Here is an 18,399-nt window from a genome sequence, read left to right as displayed (position 1 = left end):
GACCTGAGACTCAAGGTTAGCTAGTAGCCCTCTACCCCCCATGATCTCTGTGTGGGATCTGCAGTCCATGTTGATCTGCATCCAGGTAGATCTGCTACCCCTGGGAGCTGATGAATATTAATAAGAGCAAAGCTACAAAGAGGTGTCTACATGAACATCCTTTCTATAATAATAATAACTAGTATTAGTGCACCGCCTTTCTTGGTCATTGAATTTCTCGTTTAACTTTAATCCAGGGCAGTTCACATAGGCAGGCTTTCTCTAATCCTGAGGAGGTTTTTACAGTAACAAAGAAGTTCTATCTTTCAAGAACAAACAACATTCCAGATGGATCTTTTCACAGTTCGGTATCCATAGTGGTCACGGTTGCCTCCCACGCTGTCAAACAGCTCCTTCCCTCTCACAGAAGGGCAGCAGAGCCGGCTTCTTGTCTCTCACCTGAGAGCAACTCAGCCTAGCTTGTCAGTCGCTCCTCAAGGTCTTGCCACTCATGGAAGCTTCCAGTAACCTTTAACTGGCAACCTTCAGAGGTTATCTCCACGCTTAATGGTGGCTCTGCCCTTTAGACCAGGGGTGTCCAAACTTTTGGGAAGGAGGGCCACATCTTCCTGACACTGTATTGGGGGCCGGGGAAAATTCACATTTCAAATTTGAATAAATTTGCATGAATGAATATACAGCGGGAGCCTCATTATTTGCGAGGGTTCCGTTCCTGAAACTCACGCGGATACCAGATTTCGTGTGAAACCAAGTCATGCGAAATCTGGGCTCCACCAAGCTCCGAACACGACTGGAGCCTTCCTCCGGTTGCTTCCAGAGCTGTTCTGAATCCTGTGGAGGTCATACGCAGCCTCCACGGGCCTCAAAATGGCCTCCAGAGGTCCTAGAAGGGCACTTCTGGTTTCGGGCGAAAACTGGAAGGGCCCTTCTAGAATCTCTGGAGGCCTCTCCGAGCCCCGTGGAGGCTGCGTGCAGCCTCCTCTGGCCTCAGAAAGGCCTCTGAAAGCCTCAGAGGCCAGTTCTCCGGAGGTGATGCTCTTCTGAGGCCTGAGGAGGTCATGCGCAGCCTCCGGGGGCCTCAGAAAGGCCTCTGGAGGTTGTAGAGAGGCACTTTTGGTTTTTGTTCAAAAACCAGAAGTGCCTCTCTAGGACCTTCGGAAGCCTTTCCAAGGCCTGTGTAGGCCGCGCGCAGCCTCCACGGGCCTCAGAAAGGCCCCTGAAAGCCTCGGAGGCTGCTTCTCTGGAGCTGTGCTCCAGTCGCTTCTGGAGGCTCTTCTGAGGCCCATGGAGGCCGCACGCAGCCTCCACAGTCCTCGGTGTAGCCTCCGGAGATCCTAGAGTGGGACTTCGGTTTTTGGCCGAAAACTGGAAGTGCCTCTCTAGGACCTCCGGAGGCCATTTTGAGGTTCGTGGAGGCTTCGCCCTGCCTCCACGGGCCTCAGAAGAGCCTCCAGAGGCGACTAGAGCACAGCTCCATTCACCTCTGGAAGGCTCAGGTGGAGCCAAGTCTCGCTCCATGCACGTCCTGGGGATCCGCGTTGAGTCAGATTCATGATTAAAAATATCACAAATAAAGAGGCTGCACCTGTATTGGAGATGGAACATACATGAATGAACGAAGGTCTTGGAATAGTTGCACAAAGCAAGACCGGCTTTTGCGTTGCTGCATCACAGATGTGAAACAGCAAGCAGTGGAGGGAGCCCTTGTCCCACAGCTCACGCGAGAGGTTGAACAGCTGCCCTCACCTGAGAGCAGTTGTGTTGGGCCAGCATGGGCTCTAGCAAGTCTCCAGAGGGCCAGAGGCTCACTGGAGACTGGGGGTTCCCTGTGGGCTAGATTGGGAATCCCCAAGGGCCACAAGTGGCTCCTGGACTGGGGTTTTGGCGCCCCTGCTCTAGACCAGTGTTTCTCAGACTGTGGGTTGGGACTCACTGGGTGGGTCACGAGCCAGTTTCAGGTGGGTCCCCATTCATTTCAATATTTTATTTTAATATATTACACTTGATGCTACCATGGTATGTGACTGCATTTGGGAAAATGTTACACATCTGTACTTTTAACAGGCTACTATGTATATGCTTTTAACAATGATAGTAAAAGGGAGTTACTCCTGGGTAAGTGTGGTAGGATTGTTAAAAATTTTCCTGCTTGATGATGTCACTTCCAGTCATGACATCAATTTTGGTGGGTCCTGACAAATTCTCATTCTAAAAAGTGGGCCCTGGTGCTAAAAAATTTGAGAACCACTGCTCTAGACCAGGTGTGTCAAACATAAGGCCCAGGGCAGAGGCTTTTTATCTGGCCCTCAGACTCTCAGCTGCTGAACAATGTTGAGGTGACACTGCTGAAAGGGTGGCCCACATGATAATTGGGTTTTCCCATATCTTGAAATATGGTAAAGATTTATGTATTTTCTCTCCTGTCATTAACAGCTAATGAGTTCCTACATGAGAACAGAGTGTTTATTTCTGGTTTTGACCTGTTTAATGACATCACTTCCCGTGTAATGACATCATCTCCGGCCCTCAGCAGGCATCATGAAAGCTATTCGGCTCTCTGTATGATACGAGTTTGAGACCCCTGCTCTAGACCGGGGGTGCCCAAACCCTGGCCCTGGGGCCACTTGTACCCCTCAAGGACTCCCAATGTGGCCCTCAGGGAGCCCCCAGTCTCCAATGAGTCTCTAGTCCTCTGGAGATTTGTCTGATCCCACACTGGCCCGATGCAACTGCTTTCAGCGTCAGGGTGACTGTTTGACCTCTTGCGTGAGCTTTGGGATGAGGGCTCCCTTCATTGCTTGCTGTTTCACATCTGTGGCAGTGGCAGCAAAGGCTGGCCTTGCTTTGTGCCCGGCCTTTTATAGGCCTTGAGCTATTGCAAGACCTTCATTAATTCATACAAGTTCCATCTCCAATATATTCGTTTATGTAAATTTATTCAAATTTTAAATGTAAACTAATTCTTTTTTCCCTGTCCCCGGACATAGTGTCAGAGAGATGATGTGGCCCTCCTACCCAAAGCTTTGGACACCCCTGCTCTAGACCATACCTTCTACTCACTCAGTCCCTCCTTTCAACCCCAAACACAGTACATGGTATGGCTTTCCTTTTCTTGTTCACAAAGCGGAATCGACTCTCTTGTGTGTTTGTTTCTGGGTTGCAGACCTGGATTGAGTAAGATTTTACTTCTGGGTGAGACCCGACTTGTCAGTCCAAGTTTTTACTGTTGAAGATGGGCTCTGTTATACATTGCCACCAAGATTAATGTGTGGCTGCTGCCAAAGGATGCTGGGCAGGAGGTCTGGTCTAGAGGGTAGAGCCTCCATCTGCCTGAAGATAACATCCACAAGGTCGCCAGTTTGAGGCCACCGGCACTGTGCGACCTTGAAGCAGCTGACAAGCTGAAGTGGAGCAATTCCATCTGCTCTGAGCGTGGGAGGATGGAGGCCAGAATGTGAAGCCAGATTGGAATGAAACACCTGAATGTAGTGGTTCTTGAAAGAAAGAACCTTCTGTCAAATTGTAAAAATCCCTATTTAATAAGGGATTTAATAAAGCCTGCCTATGTAAACCGCCTTGAATAAAGTCTTGAATAAAGACCAAGAAAGGCGGTATATAAATACCTGTTGTTGTTGTTGTTGTTATTATTATTCCTGGTTGGGGCTCTGCAGTTGGTGCTTGCCTGCTTTCCTGTTGCAGTCTTGTGGGTTGCCCTGGTAGTGTGGTTTGTTGTATCTTCATGACATAGTTGCATATGTTGAAATCCTCACAGAATTGTCAGAAAAGCTGTGGAATGTGCATAGAATGTTCTAGAACAGTGTTTCTCAATCATTTTAGATGAGATTTTTTTTTGCATTTTTTGCAAAATTGCATTTTGTTGAGATCCGATGGAAGTGATGTCATTAACCTGGAAGTGATGTCATGGCCGGAAGTGACATCATCAAGCAGGAAAATGTTTAACACCCCCATATGACAAAATCAAATCAAATTATTAAGTAAATTAAAATTTTACAATAAGTATAAATTTCAAAATTTATTTAAAATAAAGAACCCTTCCAACCCTCCCAAACAATTGCTGATCTGTTTAAAAAAAATTCCTCAAGCATTCCAAAGGCTGCAGTCCTATCCACACTTACCTGGGAGTAAGTCCCATTGAAATATAATCCATAGTAGTCTGTTAAATATATCCATAGTAGTCTGTTAAAAGTACAGATCTGTAACATTTCCCCCAAATGCAGTCACATACCATGTTATCTTCAAGTCTAATATGTTAAAAATAAAATACACATTGAAGTAAATGGGGACCAACCTGAAATTGGCTTGTGCCTCATCTAGTTGGTCCTGACCCACAGTTTGAGAAATGCTGTTCTAGAAGTTTCTGAAAAATCAGCTCCTCTAACAAGGCAAAGAGTCACTTTTTGAAGAGGGCTGGTCTCCTCCATTGAGCAGGGGAGAACTCCTGTCCCTCTTCTCCCAAGTCACAGTGCCTTTTCTGGAACCGGTTGGTGTCTGTTTACCCCAGGTTGTGAGCCCATTTGCAGCTGGGAGTCTCCATTTGTTCCTGTTGCAATATGAACCGTTTCTGCACAGTGGTATTCATATACTCATATTCTTAGTGATAATCAGTAATGAACTTCTGGAAAAGCAAAAGAAGTAAGTAGATGGCTTCTACAGGAAAACCTCAGCTGCTGGTGAGCAGAAGTATTTCTCAGTGGTTGATGTGTAGCTCTTTTGAAGAACACCAGAAGAGACCTTCTGGCTTCTGGATCAGTTCAAGGAGGTCCTAGGCCAGTATTCCTTTCCAGCAGTGGCAAGCCAGATGGTTCTGGGAGCCTCACTGCAGAACACAAAGGCTACAGGCTTTCCTTTGCATTTGGTGCTCGGCTGTGCTCTGCTTTTGAATATGGAGGTTTTATTTTTGAGACACATTTCCATTTTGAAGTTTCTGTAGCTGCTCTTAATTTTGGACGGCTCAACTTCTGTTGGCTCTTGTTCAATCCCTGTCGTTCTTGGAAGTGTGTTTGTTTTCTGTCCCCTGCAAGTCTTTGGGTGCAAATGTGTTGGCAGCATTAATAATTACACTCCAGGCACGTTTATAATTTATCGTAATGACTTTGTTATTGCATATTAGAGGATATTTTCTCCCTCCCTTCTCCACTTGAGGTCAAAGTAGATTGTAGCTGCTGATAATGACATTGATTGCAGGCTTGGAGGAAATGGAGTTGGCTTTGTAGTGAAGTTGTAATTTTGCTATCCTTCGTTCTGGTGATGTAGTCTCTTCTACGGTGCATTACTTTGCATCCAACCAAACTGTGTGCTCCTTGAGCCTCTCATTATAGCTGTAGTCTCACTGCTTTTTAATTGGAAAGAAAAAAAAAATACAGAGGGAGGAAAAGTAAGATCTGGCTTTGCATTGGAAGGAAAAAGAGAATCTTAGTAACTCTTTCAAAACTTTTGACTTGCAGTTTCAAGTTAGTAGGAATGGTCATTGTTGTCTTCTTGGGACAAGATGAACTGAGCAGTGCACCCCCCTCCGGTGGAAATAGTTTTTCTTTAAGTGGATTTTAATGAGGGTGGGTGGGTGGGACTACAAGTAATCTCCAGTAAATGCGGGTTCCCAAACTTGTATTTGCTCAGGTAACACATGCAGGGGAAGGGGCTGGAATTTGTAGGAAATTGGCAGTCAGGAGAAGAGGAATGTTATACTACATCTGTAGATTCTCCCCCTATTAATTCCCTTACCACTCTGTCTTTGTCCTCCAGCTGGCCTTCCATCCAGACTTGGAGTCTGTCTGGCCAAAAGTGGGGTTGTCAGGAGTATAGCTGATGGAGAGTATAGCACTGGGACCCACTTTTTAAAATGGTAATCTCTTGGGACCCACTGGAAGTGGTGATTAACCTGGAAGTGATGTCATGGCAAGAAGTGACATAATCAAGCAAGAAAATTTTTAACACCCCCATAGGACAAAATCAAATTAAGTAATTAAAAGTTTTCAATAAGTTTAAAAGTTTATTTAAAATAAAGAAGAACCCTCCTAACCCTCCCAAGCAGTTGCTATCTCTTTAGAAAGAATCCCCTGACATTCCATAGGCTGCAATCTAATCCACACTTACCTGTGAGTAAGCCCCATTGACTATCATTGTTGAAAGCTTATAATTTCAGCATATATTTCACCAATTTCAGTATATATATATTTTGAAAGTGGCTTGCAACCCACCTCGTGGGTCCCAACCCACGGTTTGAGAAATGCTGGTCTAGTGGTTAGTGCTCATACCTCTCTCTCTCCTTTCTTCTTCCCCTCTTTACTGGTCCAGTAGCTGAAGGGGAGGGGGGAGAACTGCCACCATCCCAAATTAGAGAAACCAGGCACTTTCTGGGGGAGTTCCTGTCCCTGGAGTTCAAAATACTCCTAGGGGTTCCTAAACCGAATTGCCATAGCACTCATGAGAGAGCAGACATCCTGGTGCATGACCTTAAGTAACTTTGGTGATGTCATCAGTTATCTTGATGGATTCTATCCATTCCTTTTCTTAGAAAGACATAAGAACATAAGAACAGCCCCACTGGATCAGGCTATAGGCCCATCTAGTCCAGCTTCCTGTATCTCACAGCGGCCCACCAAATGCCCCAGGGAGCACACCTGATAACAAGAGACCTCATCCTGGTGCCCTCCCTTGGATCTGGCATTCTGACATAGCCTAACAGACAGGTTAGGCTGTTCATTTGGTAGGCCCATACCAATCTCCGGATAGTCTTGGCTAGTCAAGACCTAGAGAAGGACCAAATCTACATCAGCACATAGTTGTCTGGGAGTTGTGTTGCAAACTAATGACAAAGGGCGCAATCCTAACCAGTTTTCCAGCACTAGCATAACTGTGCCAGTGGGGCATGTGCTGCATCCTGCAGTTGGGGGGCAGTCATGGAGGCCTCCTCAGGGTAAGGCAATATCTGTATTGCCTCGGAGTTACATTGCCCTTATGTCAGTGCTGGAAAACTGGTTAGGACTGTGGCCAAAGACTGTGGCTATAGTAGGATGTCCTAGCAGCTTTTAGGTTGCCGAACCAGCCAAGAAGCTTCTGGGGGTTTAGAAGTGTCCAAAATAAGGGAAGAATTGGTGTGGGGAGGAAGTGTAAAGGACCCCCTCCTGCCTTGCTGGTTCCCACTTCTTCTCCCCCCCCCCCCCATTAGTGCTGTAAGACCAGCTTGGCAATGTGTAGTTCTGCATCATTGACCCTCTTTTTGGAAATCCTCTAGTTGGTGTAAAGGAGAACAACTTTTACTTTTTGCGTACACCAAGAGTAGTGCTAATCTGGAATGCACGGCTGCACTGAGGCTGGCTATGTCTCCTAAGAGCACCTCAAGGTGGCTCTTGACTGGATGCTCACTTTAGTTCTTGCAGTGTCTGGATGCTTCGACCTGATCTGTCCTGATCCTTGTGTGCAAAACCAGCTCAGGGAGCAGGGAGGTTTCCTCCCCCCCCCCCCCCGGGTAGGATCCCAGAGGTTATGCTGAGACTCCTTGCCTTGGCACTGGCATTACTGTTCGTAATCTTGTTTCTAACCTCCCCTGCCCCCCACATCTTGGTGCAGTGTCGTGAACATTGACCACCGCTTTGAGCAAAAGTGCGAGGTCCCCTGAGGTAACGCTGCACCCCTTGTGTGGTACTTCTGATAGTATTGTCATGTAAGAGGAGCAGACCTCTGCAGCGTTAGGAGTCCTGATGGTTCAGGCTTAAGAACATAAGAACAGCCCCACTGGATCAGGCCATAGGCCCATCTAGTCCAGCTTCCTGTATCTCACAGCGGCCCCACCAAATGCCCCAGGGAGCACACCTGATAACAAGAGACCTCATCCTGGTGCCCTCCCCTGCATCTGGCATTCTGACATAACCCATTTCTAAAACCAGGAGGTTGCACATACACATCATGGCTTGTAACCCGAAATGGATTTTTCCTCCAGAAACTTGTCCAGTCCCCTTTTAAAGGCTTCCAGGCCAGTCGCCATCACCACATCCTGTGGCAAGGAGTTCCACAGACCAACCACACGCTGAGTAAAGAAATATTTTCTTTTGTCTGCCCTAACTCTCCCAATACTCAATTTTAGTGGATGTCCCCTGGTTCTGGCGTTATGCGAGAGTGTAAAGGGCATCTCTCTATCCACCTTATCTTTCCCATGCATAATTTTGTATGTCTCAATCATGTCCCCCCTCAGGCCTCTCTTTTCTAGGCTGAAGAGGCCCAAACACTGTAGCCTTTCCTCATAAGGAAGGTTCCCCAGCCCAGCAATCATCTTAGTTGCCCTCTTTTGCACCTTTTCCACTATATCATTTTTGAGATGTGGCGACCAGAATTGAACACAATACTCCAGGTGTGGCCTTACCATCGATTTGTACAACGGCATTATAATATTAGCTGTTTTGTTCTCAGTACTTTTTCTAATGATCCCAAGCATAGAATTGACCTTCTTCACTGCCGCCGGACATTGGGTCCGCACTTTCATCGACCTGTCCACCACCACCCCAAGATCTCTCTCCTGATCTGTCACAGACAGCTCAGAACCCATCAGCCTATATCTAAAGTTTGATTTTTTGCCCCAATGTGCATGACTTTACACTTACCTACATTGAAACGCATCTGCCATTTTGCTGCCCATTCTGCCAGTCTGGAGAGATCCTTCTGGAGCTCCTCACAATCACTTCTGGTCTTTACCACTCGGAAAAGTTTGGTGTCGTCTGCAAACTTAGCCACCTAACCGCTCACCCCTGTCTCCAGGTCATTTATGAAGAGGTTGAAAAGCACCGGTCCCAGGACAGATCCTTGGGGCACACCGCTTTTCACCTCTCTCCATTGTGAAAATTGCCCATTGATACCCACTCTCTGTTTCCTGGTCTTCAACCAGTTCTCAGTTCAGGAGAGGACCTGCCCTCTAATTCCCTGACTATGGAGTTTTTTCAGTAGCCTTTGGTGAGGGACCATGTTGAACGCCTTCTGAAAGTCCAGATATATAATGTCCATGGGTTCTCCCGCATCTGCACGCCTGTTGACCTTTTCAAAGAATTCTATAAGGTTTGTGAGGTAAGACTTACCCTTACAGAAGCCATGCTGATTCTCCCTTAGCAAGGCCTGTTCGTCTATGTGCTTTGAGATTCTATCTTTGATGAGGCATTCCACCATCTTACCTGGTATAGATGTTAGGCTGACCGACCTATAGTTTCCCGGGTCCCCCTCTTTCCCTTTTTAAAGATCGGTGTGACATTTGCTATCCTCCAATCCTCTGGCACCATGGCCATTTTGAGGGACAAGTTGCATATTTTAGTCAAGAGATCAGCAACTTCATTCTTCAGTTCCTTAATAACTCTTGGGTGGATGCCATCAGGGCCCAGTGACTTATTGATCTTTAAATATCAATGAGGTCTGAAACATCTTCTCTTTTAACTTCTGTCTGACTTAATTCCTTGTTCAGGAGGGGCCGTTCGGGCAGCGGTACCTGCCCGAGGTCTTCTGCCGTGAAGACAGATGCAAAGAACTCATTTAATTTCTCTGCCATCTCTAAGTCTCCTTTTATCTCCCCTTTCTCTCTCTGACCATCCAGAGGGCCAACTGCTTCTCTGGCGGGTTTCCTGCTTCTAACATATTTGAAGAAGCTTTTATTATTCCCTTTAATGCTGCTGGCCATGTGTTCCTCATAGTCTCTCTTGGCCTCCCATATCACCTTCTTACATTTCTTTTGCCAAAGTTTGTTTCTTTTTATTCTCCTCATTAGGGTAGGACTTCCATTTATGGAAGGAAGTTTCCTTGCTCTTTATGGCCTCTCTAACTTGACTAGTTAGCCATGCGGGCACCCTCCTGGACTTAGTCGAGCCCTTCTTCCTTTGCGGTATACACTTCCGCTGGGCCTTTATTACTGTTGATTTGAGCAACCTCCTTGCTCTCTGTAGAGACTGGACTCTTTTTACCTTCCCTTTCAAACTCCTCCTAACCAGCCTCCTCATTTGAGGGAAGTTCGCTTGTTGGAAATCAAGGGTGTTTGTGAGAGATTTGCCTGGTATTCTTACCCCAATGTGCATGTCAATAGTACGCCCCCAGTATTACATCATTCCTCAGGCCTGGTAATTTAACCCATAGAGATTCTATGGAGTTGGACCCACCTTCAATCTCTGTTGTTGGCATCCTTCAGTCTCGGAAGACCATGGTGTCACACTCTGAATGGTGGCTCTGGAACAGAGTGTCCTCTCCAGTGCACGAAGCCTGGGTAAAGTAGGTATGGAGGATAGGCTGTTACCCATGAAGTAAATCCCCCCTCTCCATGTCACTGAAATGGTCCAATGGAAAGGCAGAGGTCAATACGGTTGGTTCCAGCGGCGTCGCAGGAGTTGCCAGAACGTGATTGTGTTCAGCCATGAACTGCCTCAGGGACTCCGGCTCCTGATTTTGCCTCGAGGTTGACTCCTGAAGCCTTTTCCATAACTGGATGTAGCCACAAGGCAGTGGAGGTTTGGGATCAGAGTTTTCCTTCTCTCAGATGAGCTGCCTTCCCAGGCTGATGAGTCCCATCTACCCGGTGGCTGTTTAGTCGCCTCTTACGACAAGTACAGCCAAACTGAGGGCCTGTTCTAATCCCCAGCCCCCAGCCCCCCTTCAATCTCTACTTTGCTGGATTCTATCCCTTCCTTAACATAAATGGCCACTCCACCTCCAACACGCCCCTCCCTGTCCCTCCTGTAGAGTTTATAGCCCCAGATTGCAGTATCCCACTGATTCTCCTCATTCCACCAGGTTTCCGTTATGCCCACTATGTCAATGTTTTCCCTGGCCACCAGACATTCCAGTTCTCCCATCTGTGCTTGGAAACTTCGGGCATTTGCGTAAAAGCATTTGTACATGCTCCAGGATGGGCTGCTTATTAGATCCTTTATCCCTGAATCCTCTCATTGTGCCAAACTGTCTATCACATCCCATCACGTTACGATTCCCAATTTCTTCTCCTACTCTGTCTTTGCCTTGTTGTTCTCTAACCTTCCCATCCTCGTCCCATAGGGATGAGGAGTCCCGAACTGGATGGCCCTCGGCTCCTGTTGGCTTTCCCCCAGGGATCAGTTTATAAGCTGCTCTGCTTCCTTTTAATGTTATGTGCCAGCAGTCTGGTTCCATTCTGGTTCAAGTGGAGCCCGTCCCTCTTGTACAGGCCCCGCTTGTCCCAAAACATTCCCCAGTGCCTAACAAATCTAAACCCCTCCTCCCTACGCCACTGTCTCATCCACCCATTGAGACCCCTGATCTCTGCCTGCCTAGCTGGCCCTGCGCATGGAACAGGTAGCACTTCCGAGAACGCTACCTTTGAGGTCTTGGCTTTCAGCTTCCTACCTAATAGCCTTAATTTGGCCTCCCTGCTACACTTGCCCACATCGTTGGTGTGATATGCACCACAACCGCTACCTCCTCCCCAGCACTGTCTACCAGCCTGTCTAGATGAGAAGTGATGTCCTCAACCTTCGCACCAGGCAGGCAAGTCGCCATGTGGTCCTCACATCCGTCGCAAACCCCCCTCTCTATGTTTCTAATAATTGGATCCCCACTACAAGAAGCCCCCTCCCACCAAGGAGTATCCTGAGTGCATTTGGATATGGGCTCGTCCCCTGGAGAAGGGGCCCCCCCAGAGAATTATTTCCCTCCTCTCCAGGATGACGTCCTCCAGCCCCGAGACTTCCCACCCAGGCAGCTGAGGAGCTGCACGCCTGAGGTTGGGACAAAGCCTGATCGTCCCCGGAAGTCTCCCCATGGTCCTTCTCTGCCTGCCTGCGCTTCTCCAGGTCGGCCACCAAGGCTTCAAGGGAGCAGACACGTTCCCTGAGTCCCTGGAGCTCCTTGCACTGAGGACACACCCATGACTTATGCCCCAGAGGCATCTAATCATACATGTTGCACTCGATGCAAAACACTGGATAGCCCCCACCCTGCTGCTGGCTGTCTGACTGCATAGCTTTTTTATTTTGTTTGTTTTTGTTTAGGGGTACTTAAAAACCCTTCACTGGTTTGCTGCCCTCTTCTCAAGGGAAGTGAAGGGCAGTGTCGGGCCCTGGTTTCCTCGCCCTGCTGCTGAACTCGCGGTGCCTTAGCTGGCACTTTGTTCCCAATGCACTGGGTTTCCCAGAGGCCACACACGCTTCTGCAGAGAGGCTTGGTTGTAGTCCAGATTCCTGTTGCCCACAGTGTTCCACCAGCTGCCTCTGGGAAGCCCACAGGCATGAGATCCACATCCTGTCATTGCTACTCCTCGGCTTGTACTTAGAGGCAGACTCCTGGTGAACCCAGAGGCAGGGCGGAGCCATCAGGACAATTAGACGTGAATAAGTTTGTCTCCCAGGAATTTGTCCAATTCTTTTTTTAAGCCATCAAAGCTATTTCCCATCACTGCGTCTTGTGGCATTAAATTCCACAGACTAATTAGGTGCTGTGCAGAGAAGTATTTCTTTTTGTCCAGCCTTAATCTCCCTCCACCAATTAGTTTCATTGGATGACCTCTGGCTCTAGTATTTTCTCTTTCTTTCTCCACACTATGCATAATTTTATAGGCTTCGATTATGTCTTTCCCCCTGCCTTCTTTCCCCAAACAAAAAAGTCCCAAATGCTGTAGCCTTTCTTGATGAGGAAGCTACACCAGGCCTCTGATCACTTTGGTTTCCCTTTTAGTTACATTTCCCAGTGCTGCAATCTCTTGAGACGTCTGCTAACCATAACTAATAATAATAATAATAATAACAACAACAGGTATTTATATACCGCCTTTCTTGGTCTTTATTCAAGACTTTATTCAAGGCGGTTTACATAGGCAGGCTTTATTAAATCCCTATTAAATAGGGATTTTTACAATTTCAAAGAAGGTTATTTCTTTCAAGAAAGACTACATTCAAGGTGTTTCATTCCGATCTGGCTTCACATTCTGGCCTCCATCCTCCCATGCTCAGAGCAGATGGAATTGCTCGGCTTCAGCTTGTCAGCTGCTCCAAGGTCGCACGGTGCCGGTGGCCTCGAACTGGCGACCTTGTGGATGTTATCTTCAGGCAGACGGAGGCTCTACCCTCTAGACCAGACCTCCTGCCCATATCTACATATCTTCCTTTATGGAGAGCTGAAGCCCCCAGGTCATCCTTACCTGGGAAGGTAAGGAAGGCTGGGAAGCTGCAGCTTGCAAGTGACTGTTGATTGGTTCTTGAAAAGAAAAGCTTTCTGATCCTCTAAGTTGGGGGCTTTTCCAGTTCATCATGTTGATTTTTTTGCTCCACAGCCAAACAGAGGGACAAAAAGACCCCGTGAAGATGACGAGGACGAGCTCAAAGTGCGACATAAGCAAGCTGGTGCTCGGGAGCGTGGTCGACACCGGGAGGAGGATGTCCCTGCATTGGAGGAGATGGATGAGGAGAAGAAGAAGCTCCTGCAGATAATGGAAAAGGGAGAAGAGGAGGAGGAGGAGGTACGTCTCTCTGCATGGCTCCTGGGAAGAGTGAAAGTTGCCCTTCAGCGCCTGAATGCAGGCGCTTGTCATTGCTGATGCTGCTTCAGGCAGCTTTTCAAAGGCATTGTGGATGGTGGATTTTCAAGGTGACTCAGTTGCATGGGGAGGTTATTTGGGAAAAATGCTTTCCCTTCTCAACTGAGCAAAAAATTCCCCCCTTTTTTCCGCTAGCATTTTAAATGTGGTAACATTTTAAATCTGTAGCATTTTAAGCCATCTCGCCAGACACAAAATAGGGATGAAGAGACTTGCTTCCCTTACAGGCCTGTTGTAAGGCTTGCATCAAGAGAATGCGTGCAGAGTGCTACACTAGGGCCAAGTATTCTGTTTTGGTGTTGCTCCATCTTCTTTTGGGGGAAAATGGCCCCGTGCTTCCTCTTTGAGTGTGGTTCCGGAGGTGTGGGTTTGGGTGAAAGACACATTGGGGCCCCCACTGCTTAGCTTTGCGCTTCCCCTCTCCTGCCCCCTTCCGGGAGGAAGCATAGCTTAAAGTGCGGAACTCTGTCTGCTTGATTGCTATCAAGGACCCTGCATGTTTGGACCCCTTGGCCTGACTTTTCTTGCGGGGGGGGGGGATGGGACAGAGTGCAGGATCTGGGGAGGCATGTGGTGAAACTGTTTTGGGAGCACAGTGGCACACAGCTGTGGTGCAGAGTGAGGGAAGTAGTGACACTGCCCAAATTCTTGAATTCAACTATGTTTTTGGCTAGGATGAACCTGTGGATGAAAGTTCTGTGAAGAAGATGATCCTCACATTTGAGAAGAGGTCTTACAAGAACCAGGAACTTCGGATCAAGTTCCCAGATAATCCAGAGAAGTAAGTCTTGTTAGGATTTGGCTGACCCCCCCTCCCGCCCTGTGTTCTCAGGCTGCTAACTTCAGCCTCCTAGAGATTCTCCTTAATGACAGGGCAGGCAGGGCCACCGGGAGTCGATGTTGAAGCCACACGCACCTGCTCCGGCAGATGAGGCCACGCTGGTCTCCTCTGTGTTGCAGGAGGCCTTGTTCAAAGTGACACAAGTGCTCACTTCAGAAGAAATGTCCCCTCTTCATGTCCCTATTGAGTTGTACAAATCGATGGTAAGGCCACACCTGGAGTATTGCATCTAGTTCTGGTCACCACATCTCGAAAAGAATATTATGGAAATGGAAAAGGTGCAAAAGAGAGCGACTAAATGATGGCTGGGCTGGGGCACCTTCCTAATGAGGAATGGCTACAGCGTTTGGGCCTCTTCAGCCTAGAAAAGAGGTGCCTGAGGGGGGACATGATTGAGACATACAAAATTATTCAGAGGAAGGATAGAGTGGACAGGGGGATGTTCTTTTCCTTCTTGCACAACACCAGAACCACGAGACATCACTCAAATTGAGTGTTGGGATAGTTGGGACAGACAAAAGAGAATATTTCTTTACCCAGTGTGTAGTTAGTCTGTGGAACTCCTTGCCACAGGATGTGGTGAAGGCATCTGACCTGGATGCCTTTAAAGGGAATTGGACAAATTTCTGGAGGAAAAGTCCATCACAGGTTACAAGCCATGATGGGTCTGTGCAATCTCTGGTTTTAGAAGTAGGCTGCCTCAGAATACCAGATGCAAGGGAGGGCACCAGGAAGCAAGTCTCTTGTTTTGTGTGCTCCCTGAGGCATCTGATGCGCCATTGTGAGATATAGGAAGCTGGATTAGATCGGCCTTTGGCCTGATATAGCAGGGCTCTTCTTATGTTAAGTAAGCAGAGAAAAAAACTCCCATGGAAAAAAACCCACCCAGACTTTGCCCACGTGGCTTAGGGTTAGGGTGGGGGGATTCAATGAGTATGGGTTAGGGCATTTTTTTTTCTGTGAGCAATTCTTGTGTGGGCTTTTTTTTTCATGTGGGCTTTTTTCATAGAACCCTGTGCTTCCTGTAATGCCAGGGGGTAGGCATTGACTGACTGTGTAGTAGAATGTCTGGTGTTCCATTGTGAAGCAGCAGCAGCTCTGGAAGAGAGTTCTGCTAAACTTCTCAAGTGAACTGCTGTGCAGGTGTTGCCAGTGGACAGACTCCAACAGAGTCGCCACCAGACCCCTCCCCTACAAAGTGTTGAGGTTTAGCACATGCCCGAGCAAGGTTGCAGCATCAGCCACTCTCCCTCTTCTCCCATGCACTCCCTGGGCTGGCAGTAGCCCTGTGTGCAGTTCTTGAGTGATCCCTGGAGAAATCCCATGTGTGATGCATCAGTGCAGTCTGCCCTGTCCTCAGTGGTGACAACAGCTGAGACTTTGAACTACCTGGTGCAGTTCAGAGAACTGAGAATGGTCTATAAAGTCCTTGCTGAACAGGGACTTGGGCAGCAGAAGGGCTGCCTTTTGCCCTGTGGGCCAGCTGGCACCCTTCATTCTGCAGTGGAAGCCCCTCTTCAGATCTGCGTGTCCTGTTCCATCCCATTCTGTCCCCACTTCACAGTTGGAAGAGAGGTGGGTGGTGACCTCGAAGTGGGCCTTTTCATTTTGACCGTCCAGCATATACAGAGCCTCCCTAGGGAAGTTCCTCTAATGCCAGCTTGGATGTATTTCTGAAGCCAGGTGGAGATGTCTTTTATTTTCCCTGGCTTTCTGTCTGTGGTCTTAATGATGATTTTAATCTGTGCTGCTGAAATATTTAAATTTGATTAGTCACTGCCCTGCATTTTTAATGATGGCAGATAAAATGTTTTTCTCTGTGTTGTGTATGTTGCGTAAATGTCCCCCCACCCGAAAATCTTGCCCTGAAGAATAACATAGAAATCTCTTCAAAAAGAAAAGTGATTATATAAAAACATGTAAAGATATTTACAGACTATTACTGTGACATGTTGCAAAGTAGCATCTACTTCAGCAATAGACTGTATGCATTAGACCTCTCATAACTTCGAAAGTTCAAAATATTTTCTTCAAAAGAAATATTTCAATATTTCTAGAAATATTTAAAATATTTTCAGTTATCAGTATAAGATGTACTTCCTATTAGATAATTCAGTAGACTTCCAACTAAACATATTTTCTTCAGAATCTTTTGACTTGTCTCAAAAGTGCAGTTAATGAAATTGGATCGCAACACTTATTTAGTTTACCTATCAGATTTGAAAGATACAATTTGGCTTTGCCAGTGAAATTCCTTGTGTCAGTGGCAACCTGGGACACAGCAGATCTCCAGTTCATATAAAGAATGTGTGGAGGCTTGCTTCCCATTCCCAAATCTCAGACAACTAGCGCAATCTTGTACAGGCTTATTCATAAGTAAATCCCTCTGTGCTCAGGGGGTGCTTGCTCCCAAGAAAGCATGCATAGGTTTGCAGCCTACATCTGTAAGATGGGGCCCTCAGAACTGTTATAGCTGTGCAGCCCACTCTGTGGGTGGTGACTTGCTTGTCTGGTTTCCTTGCCATAGGGAGGTTGGGGTTCTGTAGTTACCTTTACGAAATCTGCTCAGTGGTGGGAAATGTATATATATTTTTAGCCCCTTGCAATTTGATTTTTTAAAAATGAAATTTTTAAGGGTATAGACATCCTTGCTATAAGTGTTCACAAGTTATAAAAAACATAATACTTATAAAAAAAAAAAAGCCATTTCTGGCTCCAAATCACAGTGTCGGATCATGGACTTTTTCAAAGGGAGGGTTCATCCTGCAGCATGAAATACAGTACCTGATGAGAGCTGCTTGGATGCGCCCAAGCAGTTGTGGTTTTTATTTATTTTAATTTTTTTGCGAAGTGTTGTTTAGTTGCCCAGGTGGACTGTCCTGCATCCCTGCCTGTTTTCCTGACCTTTCTTGAGCCTCCCTTCTTCCAACATCAGGGTCATCCCAGGAGGCTGACTGAGGAGTCAGGCCAGGTGTGGCAACAAACATCCACCTCTTTATCCTTCCACCCAGTGCACTGGAAAAGGAATCGGGGAGCAGAGCATCAGAGGAAGTGGGAAGAAGAGGAGACTGTTGGGTCCCTGAGGCTGCTGTGCTGCCGGGGCAGGAGGTGGCAGCCTTTGGAAGTCTTGGGTTGACCCCCCACCTGTGCCTGTTGGTTGCTCTGCCACTCTGGGTCTTCTGAGGCCTTGTCCTTATCCGCAGCTTTTGATTTAATTTGGTTTTGCTCTAGGTCTGTTTTTTCAACTTAGTTTTCCTTTTTGTTGACCTTCCAACTCTTAATGCTGCTTGTGTTTCTTTTAGATTTAGAATAATAGAGCTTTGGAGTATATTCAGAGTTCTGTATGCACACACACAACTTTTACAACAACCCTGTAATGTAGGTCAGTATTTTTATTTCCTTTTTTCAGAGACAAGATTTGCACCAAAGGTTTTCTGATTCACAGTTCAGTTTTTTAGCCACTCTAGCCTTTGGCAGGATTTCCCTTTCCCCCTACTTGCATGTGTTTGCATCTCATATTGTCTCCCCAGCCTCAACTGGACCTCTTCTATTCCTCACAACCTCAGGTGATGAGTTCTGCTGTTCCTCGCCTGGCTTTGCATCTGGCAGGTGGTAGACTCCTCTGTTTGCCCACATCTGTTTTTCATTATTTTTACAATGTGCTTAGAACTGCCAAGCTGGCTGAATGGCTCTTCCAGCTGCAGCTGACAGTCAGCTCATGAGAATGGTTATGCACCTTGTCCAGGGAACTTGGAGGAATGGTCTGCACCAAGCTAGAGGGGAGCAGTTTTTCCACTCTGCTGGAGATTGCTTTGAGTGGCAGTTTCTTGACTTCCAAGAGCAGTTTCCCCCTGCTCTCTTCCCACTCCCCAAATTAATTCCAGATTCTTGCATGGGCAGTTCTCAGCTGCCGTCACAGTTCATCAGCCTGGCCAGCTTTGCTGCTTGTTGCTGGTACTTTGCTCTTCCACAGCTTCAGAGGCCCACTGGAAATTCAGTCCTCTTATGA

General features: G+C 47.1%; 1 protein-coding gene across 1 annotated transcript in view; it reads left to right on the top strand.

Annotated features, from left to right (window-relative positions):
• The window catches only part of CTNNBL1 (catenin beta like 1), a 122,733-nt gene that overhangs the window by 13,467 nt on the left and 90,867 nt on the right, over positions 1–18,399 (top strand). Inside the window, exons 2-3 of the mRNA XM_066624139.1 lie at positions 13,286–13,471; positions 14,224–14,330. Coding sequence (XP_066480236.1) covers positions 13,286–13,471; positions 14,224–14,330 — 293 coding nt within the window. The remainder of the gene's footprint in view (positions 1–13,285; positions 13,472–14,223; positions 14,331–18,399) is intronic.

This window comes from Tiliqua scincoides, chromosome 4 (genome assembly GCF_035046505.1).
Source record: "Tiliqua scincoides isolate rTilSci1 chromosome 4, rTilSci1.hap2, whole genome shotgun sequence".
Taxonomy (NCBI): domain Eukaryota; kingdom Metazoa; phylum Chordata; class Lepidosauria; order Squamata; family Scincidae; genus Tiliqua; species Tiliqua scincoides.
The sequence above is the reverse complement of the archived record's forward strand: the minus strand, read 5'-3'. Positions and strand labels throughout refer to the sequence as shown.